We start from the raw sequence: 8,795 nt of genomic DNA, 5'->3' as shown, positions 1-8,795 counted from the left end.
TTGCAGCAAAGGGTGGTAATATTTAAATAGTTTTGTAGAATAAAAGTTGCATATTACAAACAGAAAACCATATGAGTGGTAGGCTATCATTCTTCTAATCTTACTATTACCCATGATGCTGAAATATTTTTTACATTGAGTGTACAACACATGTAAGACAGTGACAGGCAGAAGATCCAGGTCCAGATTTTTCTCTCCAACAATCCCATTAGCAGAGTCACAACCCAGAGCACCTGGCCCACACCATGTGTGACTATAGTCATTCATTGAATACACTCTTCTACAGAGGAAAAATACATATTAAGTCGTGATTTGCATTGTACATGATAAGCATCTACTTCTGTATATTGAACAGTATGTTTACATGTGCTTATAGATATGTATGAATATTAACCAAAATGCACATCAGCACATAAACAACTCAGGCATCAGGAGGCGCGTCACTTTCTGACCTCTGATGCTGAGCTTTTGTCACAAACCACAATTATCAAGAAACTCAGGCCATGATGATGATGCTATGGAACAAGGAGAGAAATGTGAAGCAGTTCATCCAAGCCCTTCACTTAAATACATTCAATCAAACTGACAGCTCTCAAGCAGTGGTGGATGTACTCACTGTAACTGAAGTAAGGTAAGAGCAGTAATAACACAGTTTAAAAATATTCTTTATATATTTGATACATTTCCTTCAAGTTGAATCTTATCTTATGTAATGTTATGTACTCTTAAACCGTTGGGAATTTATCTTTTCAATATTGGTTGCATTGGCATGCATAATGGCGTGGCTATCGAACTTGCTTTTGTGATATAGATGGTGACACTTGTTTTACAAAAGGAATGGCAAAGATAACAAATACATTTGTACTGCAATTGTGTGGTAGAAATTGTGAGGTTAAGTAGGCCTAGCTGTTTCTTGTAGACCCAACTGCCCTTAGCGTGTGTTTGAAAGAGTAGTTCAATGTATCTGTTGTTGTGCACCCAAAAAAAGTAGTGTGTGTTGGGGCCCCTTGCTACAGATAAGACGTCTCTGTTCCACCTACAAGCGATATTATTTCACATAGTTGTGTCTAACTGTTAGCTACGATCAAACTGTTCACTATTTCACAAAAACAATAAGATAGGTGAAAAGTAAAGTAATAGGTTTAAAAGTTATAGGCCTATCTTATCTTATCTTCAGCCTTGGGTATCTTTGGGGGTGGGTCCAGGGTATGAGCAGTGCTTGGCTGTCCAACTTGATTTTGATAACACTATAAATGTATGAGGATTAGCACAAAAGAAGATTAGTTTTTGTATTGTTATTGTAACCATGCACACTTCCCTCATCTATACTAGGCTACTTCAAGTTTGTACAAATTACACCTAGACTAATACACCATCAAGCTCACCTGAAAACAGATTAGCCTTGTTGTCATCAATTATTTCACGACTTGACAAGCGCCACGGTAACTGAGATGACCTCAAATCAAACAATTTACATTAAAATGTTTATGTTAAAATGTTGTGCCGTAGATTGAAGCCCTGTTCGCGGGGACGCGCAAACGTGACGTCATCGCCTGTATTGAGCGTTCGTCTAGTTTAAAAAGCTTTTCTCTCTCTTTTGAATGATATATTTCCCATCAGATTAAACAGCAAACGGCTGAATAAATAATGTGCATACAATTGCGAGGAGGCTCGTTTTAAGGACACTTTTCAGATAGTCACAATCTTCGTATTGGAACAAACTTCCGTTTTTGAGTGCAGTCCCACTCTGTTATATTCCTCCTTCCTACAGAACAGACAATGACAGGATAATATGTGATTTGTCAATAGTCCTATTTCTTAAAACCTTCTCTGTTGTTTAAGTGTCTGATAACCACGAATAGTAAGCAATGATATAACAGTAATGATATCACATGATCATGTCAGACACTGTGTTATTTTCAATCAAGCCTAAAAGATAATGTGTTCAAACTGGCTTCACTCACTTTAATTGCTCCTTTGAATATCATTTGTATATATCCCTACTCAACACATGTTTGTATTGTAATGCCACTCATATATTTTTTTTTAATTGTATTTTAAGGTGACATTGAATGCTTTGAAAGGTGCCCTAAAATAAAGTGTATTATTGGTGTCAATAGGGAAGATCTGCACTGTTCTCTACATAACATGTTCAGAGCAGGTATTTCTCCTGCCGGATTTGGAACCCCCCCATATCTTTCTCCAGGATAGTCACAGACTCACCAAAATCACACTGGTGCTTGCTGTTCCCCTCTAGTTTGTGCTCACAAAAGCATTTCACTCTGGGCCCTGCAGGTGAAAAAATAAAGAGGGGCTTCCATATCCGGCAGTGCAGTTGCTAGAGCTGCCGGATTTTGAAGCGCCCCCTGTAATTTTGGCCAGGATAGTCACAGACTCACCAAAATCACACTGGTGCTTGCTGTTCCCCTCTAGTAAAATGCTAGGCCCCGAGTAAAATGCTTTGGTGAGCACAAACTAGAGGGGAACAGCAAGCACCAGTGTGATTTTGGTGAGTCTGTGACTATCCTGGAGAAAGATATGGGGGGGGTTCCAAATCCGGCAGGAGAAATACCTGCTCTGAACATGTTATGTAGAGAACAGTGCAGATCTTCCCTATTGACACCAATAATACACTTTATTTTAGGGCACCTTTCAAAGCATTCAATGTCACCTTAAAATACAAATTAAAAAAAATATGAGTGGCATTACAATACAAACATGTGTTGAGTAGGGATATATAAAAATGATATTCAAAGGAGCAATTAAAGTGAGTGAAGCCAGTTTGAACACATTATCTTTTAGGCTTGATTGAAAATAACACAGTGTCTGACATGATCATGTGATATCATTACTGTTATATCATTGCTTACTATTCGTGGTTATCAGACACTTAAACAACAGAGAAGGTTTTAAGAAATAGGACTATTGACAAATCACATATTATCCTGTCATTGTCTGTTCTGTAGGAAGGAGGAATATAACAGAGTGGGACTATACACTCAAAAACGGAAGTTTATTCCAATACGAAGATTGTGACAGATCTGAAAAACGTGTCCTTAAAACCAGCCTCCTCGCAATTATATGCACATTATTTATTCAGCCGTTTGCTGTTTAATCTGATATATCATTCAAAAGAGAGAAAAAAGCTTTGAAAAGGGTGAAAAAACGGTGAACGCTCAATACAGGCGATGACGTCACCTTTGCGCGTCCCCGCGAACAGGGCTTCAATCCACGGCAAGGCTTCAACCTACGGCATAACACCGGCCCACAGTTATAAAACCCTAACCTTTGACTCCTCCGTGGGCGGAGTGAGGGCGTTGTGTTTAACGGAGTTTGGTCCCCGCGGCTCTCCGTAGATCACGGCCTGGGCGTCGGCAGTTCACTCACTGCTGCTGCTGCGTAGGAAACAACAAAACACCTCTTCACCCACAGAGAGCTCGGAGGTGTTTCTTACGTAAACCTCATCTAAAACATACAAAAAAATGCATTCAGTCACGCTGGAAAGCAATGGTTCGCCAAGGAAACGGACAATATCGCGGGGATTGAGCGAAGATGAGTCTCTCCGCAGCATTATAAAAGAGGTGAGAAATCACGGCGACGATACCGAATTTTGTTCAGAGCTAGTGTTTAGACAGTCAGTTTACTTTTAAAAAACATATACCGTTAACAACGTTTTGAATCTATTTAATTATCGGTTTAACCCTGACGTCTAACCAACGGCATCAATAAACCGTCAGGCCTCCAGCTTTACTTCACTTCCTTAGCTAACATTAGCTTGTGGTGGTTCTGACTAACGTTGTGATGCTAGGCTCTTCCTCCGACTTAAGGTGTGTTCGCCTTTCTTTCAGACCGAGAGTTCCTCCAGGCGTCTGACACGAAGCGACAGCCGAGCAGGCACCCTGAAGAGGAGAACCGACAGCCAGGTAGGAGCCCGGTATCACATGAAGAGGGGATCAAAACACCTCGAGTTAAATAGTGTATTGATCTCTAGCTGCAATCACTTTCATTGTCCTGGATTTCTACAGTGTATGACTCATGTGTCATTCGCATTGCAATCTAATGATAAATACATGTAAGTCACTTAGTATATTTAAAATGTAAATACTGTGCTAAAGTGCAGTTTTGAAGTACTTTAATAATCTTTATTTGTTATACTTTATGCCTTACTCCACTACATTTCAGAGGGATGTTGGTAATTTGGCTTTATTACATTTTAACTGACAGCTTAAATCAGTTTAATATTGTCCTTGAACATTGAAGATAATGTTGTCTTTCAGTTTGGCATTCTTTTCTGTTTTATACATTTACAGTACTGATGTAAACTATTATCGATGACAATGAGTTTGATGGATATAAAGCTGCTGTTACACTAAATTCTGTCCACCATCACGTTGCATGACCTGAATAGAAATGTCAGTTATATTGCTAATGTTTTTTTATTTGTATCATACTTAATCCCATGTTGACTTTTGAGAGCTGTTATCTAACATGGTGCAGGGCAGTATTTAGAGGTCACAACTTTTGATAGCTGCTTTTTCAGTGATAAATTGTCAGATTATGTTACACTAGAAAATGAACTACACAAAGATAGAACAAAGGGTAGGCAATGTTAGAGTGTTAGTGCACTTAAAACAGACTGATAGCTTTAAACGTTGCCACAATTGTTTTGTTATTTATTGTTCGGGTCATATTATAGTTTGTATGTGTAAACTAGAGGAGCAAAAGAGAAAATCCTATATGGTCTTTTTGAGATCATGCATGCATTTAATGAATTTAATATAAAAACATTGTTTACAAATGAACTATTTTTAAATAGTTTGTTTTCCTTTCAGCACTCGGACCAGGACATCTACATGGGACTCCCAGAAATGGTGTGTATTTCTTACTGTTTGTATATTTATTTCAATATTACTATTTCAAGTAAAGTGCTATCAGGTTTATTAGATCAGTGATGCCTTTTCCGTTACACATTGAGGGATTGTCGTGCTTCCAGAGGATTCCTCCCACTGATAGCTATGAGAGCTCATTAAACACTTGTCCACCCACTGACTGGCATTTGTTCCCTAATGTTGCCCACACTGATCTGTATGTGTGTCTGTGGTGTAGCTGGAGCTGCAGGCCAGCTATGACGAGGTGGTGCAGGAGCTGCGTGGGCTGGAGGTGGAGAGAGAGACTCTGTTGTTCCAGGTGGACGTCCTGCAGGACACGCTGGAGGGTGTGGAGGAGCTGCTGGCTGAGGCCCACAGGGAGGCTGGGGAGGCTAGTTCGGTACGCTCAATAACTCTGAAACGTTGCTTAGCTTCAAAACAATTAAAACATTTGACTACAACAAAAATATATATGGCTCCACCCTATCCTATCCTATCTAATGAGACGTTTATTTTGTGTTCCTTGTATCAGATCTAAAAGCGTTTTCCCTCGATTTTTAGGTGTTGGGACGAGAAAGGGAGGCCAAGAGGAAACTGGAGAGCACGGTCAGCTCTCTGATGCAAGAGGTGGAGAGACTAAAAGAGGTAATGGGACAATTAATGTTGCAAACTTTACAGTAGCACAAGGTTTCTGAATGTAAATATCTGAAGTCTTATGGAACTTGTTATGTTACAGTTTTTTTGGAGTTAGATCATTTCTTATTTAACACAAAAAAGGGAGAATGGTGCATGTTTTTATTCCCCGTAGATATCTTATAGTAATCCCCTTTTCCTACCAACTTGTACAAGTTACTGACTGTATGGCAGTGCATGAAGTACTGTAAAGGTACACTAAAGTCATGCAGTATTAAACTTGATCATACAAAAATATATTTACCATGACGAAAATAAATCTGAAATGATTTAGCAGTGATGTTGGTTTTTCACATCCAGTATCCAGTAGAGATAACATTTCACAATCATGTATTTAGTCGCCTATAAACTGAGAAATGAATGGCTTTTCTTTGCTGCCATATTGATAAGAAATAGCAAATAGAACCATATTTAGTTTTAACTCAAAGAATCTTAATTTAATGTCCAATTAAATGTGCGTTTGCAGGAGAGGAATAACAAGCCATCTGCTCCAGAAAACACACATGAAGGTTTGGACGAGGTGGACCAGATAACAAGACAAGGTGAAGAAGTGAAAAATGATTCAAAGGAGTTGATGAAAGACTCGTCGCTGTGTGAAACCAGAGCTAGTGTGTCAGAGGAAGTGGTAGAGTGCGACGGGAAAGAGGAAGAGAGCCTTCTGATGAAGCTGCGTATCCATAAGCCCCTGGGCCACATGCCCTCTCTCGCAGTGGACAACCCGTTCGCAGACGGGGTCCTGCTGAGGTCTTGCGAAAACGGGTTGGAGGAAGGAAGAGACTCCGACAGCACAAGTGCCTACGAGGATGCATCTGCCGAGACTCCAGAGCAGGACAGGGAGTTTCCGGGTGAGGAGGGCGAATTGGATCTGCCTCACGATTCAGAAAAGAGTTCTCCTAACAACGCTCCGGTCAATGGGGATCCCCAAGACCCCAAAAACCCTGAAGCTTGCGTTGTGTCTTAATCTGTTTCATCTACTACTACTGGGCAAAAGGTCAAAGGTTATTGATTATTAATCATTTGGTGCGATTCAAGAGCTCTTTGATTTGAAAGTTACCAACATCGATAGTTTTGTTCTTTGATAACCTCGAGGTTAAAACGTACCTCAAAAGTTAGAACTAACTAGTTGATCGATAGAAAATGTATCTGTAACTAATTAGACAATCTATTAATTGTCTCAGGCAGACATTTTGCTAAAACGAGTGCTAGTTTCACATTCTAAAATGTCAAAGCGATATCTTGGGAGTTTGAAAACGTCACCAAAGACGAAAAGGTAGTTTTCCACTAGTTTTTGTAATTTTACAACTTGATAATGAATTCATCCTTAGCTTAATTGATAATGAGAATAATGGTTAATGGCAGCCCTAGTTGTAATACACTGTACGTTTAAATTCACAACAAAACAACTCAGGGCTCGGGTGTTTCTCCAGCTCCACTAATGACTACTTAATACTATCTGCCAATAGTTTATTTTTAATATCCGTCTTAACTTTTCTTTGTTATACATTGATAGACATGGAAACAAAGTCCATGCTGCTTTGACCTTTTACCTCTTTTAATCTTTAAATAAGCTTTGTTGTATACTAACAGCTGCCAGGACACAACATCAGGATTTACCTGTAGACAAACAGTGAGCTCTGAGGAACTGGACAGGGACAGTTCATGTTCATCACATTTGTAATTCCAGTTGGAGAGACATTTAAGACACACGCGTCAATGCATGTAAAGATATGTGTTGTTACTGTCCCCAGCTGCAGAGCTCACTGTAAAGAAAGTGTAGGACATGTTTATCGATTTTTGGAAGCTAAGAGCGGCGACAGGTAATCCAAGGCAGTTGTTGGAAGGGTTAATACGATACAAATTAAAGTAAGGGAAAATGCCATCTTTTTGCTGCCTTGCTAATCTTTAAAAGAAGATGTATTTTTTTATCTTTTATATAAACTTCCCTTTTTCCTGTTTTTACGTTGAAATGAGGGAAATTGATTTGGCTGCATTTGCACTTTCTTAAGTTCTTGAGGCATAAATGTGTCCGATTACATTAAAGCAACATTCCCTTAACAACGAAACCTGTCAGCGAGAAGTGATCAGCTGACCTGCGGCAGGCTGCCTGCATGGTTACACTGTACTTGCACATATGCAGTGAAACGTGCTGAAAACTAGTCTCTTTGTATGTCTGATTGCTGTAAACACCTTGTATTTAATCGCAATTTTTTTTTTTTATGTGATGTTACATTCCTTAAAAGCTTAAATCAAAGTGGACCCTTTCACCTCATTTGTGATAGTGTGCATGCGCACCTAAGAATGTATATCGATTTCCAAACTGCACATGAATTGATCCGTCATTTATTAGTACTTTTGCACGCAGTACACATATATTAAATCATACTTTGATCCAAGGTTTATACTGCAAAGATTTTGAAGGGACCTTTGTGTTGTTGCAAATGTATCTCTTCGTCATTTCTTAGTTTCTAAGGTGAAAGGCTAAATTAACTAATTGTTTACTTAAAGGGAGAGAAAACGACATGACACTACTAATTTAATAAAATCACAATTTTCATATCTGATGCGGTTACAAGAAGAACACGAGTGGAACAACATTTGTACTGTCATTTTAAAAAGGGGTCGAATGTTTGCAGAATTTAGCTGCTTATCATTTTGTGGGTTTGTAATATTTGTATTTAATCTTTTGTACTACTTTCATCACAAAGTCTTATCACATAATGCTGGCTCACATGAGAATACTTGATTACCGGTTATGTTGGCGGCCATGATGCACAAACATCTGTTTCAGATGGGAGTCAGGTGTTACTGTAGTGCTGTGTGGTGGCACTAGTCAGTTCTTCATCAGGTCAACATGAACACATAATCATTTGTTGTTTTTGTCATCAATTCCTTTTATGTCATGATTTGTGTCTAGGTCAAAGGACTTGGTTTGTTGTAATAAACCAGTAAAGTGAAGTTACTTTGACTTTAAATCTGATCAATCCTCTTTTATAATGAACTTAATCTCCTGTTCAGCATTGTAGGCAAACCGACTCTTTTGGTGACAATTTCTCGAGTAATCACATTGGTCCAAAAGAAATGTTCTTACTGTAATTTGGTGCATTTTATTGCTCTATATATTGTTGTCCTGAGCTTTGTATTTAAAGTTCAAATGTATCAGTAAGTTACAACAACGTATACTTGTATTGGAAATCACATTTGAGACATGTCAAAATAAAAAAGGTGAACAATGCT

The 8,795-nt window shown here is 38.8% G+C and overlaps 1 protein-coding gene across 1 annotated transcript; it reads left to right on the top strand.

The window, feature by feature from the left end:
* Positions 1-3,219: 3,219 nt before the first annotated feature.
* si:ch1073-456m8.1 lies at positions 3,220-8,793 on the top strand. The gene is made up of 6 exons (XM_034198277.1): positions 3,220-3,581; positions 3,849-3,923; positions 4,833-4,871; positions 5,107-5,268; positions 5,430-5,513; positions 6,028-8,793. Exons 1-6 carry the CDS (start codon positions 3,483-3,485, stop codon positions 6,520-6,522), a joined length of 954 nt encoding a protein of 317 aa, XP_034054168.1. The 5' UTR covers positions 3,220-3,482; the 3' UTR covers positions 6,523-8,793.
* The last annotated feature ends 2 nt before the right edge of the window (positions 8,794-8,795 follow it).

Source organism: Gymnodraco acuticeps, unplaced genomic scaffold (assembly GCF_902827175.1).
Source record: "Gymnodraco acuticeps unplaced genomic scaffold, fGymAcu1.1, whole genome shotgun sequence".
Classification (NCBI taxonomy): Eukaryota; Metazoa; Chordata; class Actinopteri; order Perciformes; family Bathydraconidae; genus Gymnodraco; species Gymnodraco acuticeps.
This window is presented reverse-complemented; position numbering and strand designations above follow the sequence as displayed.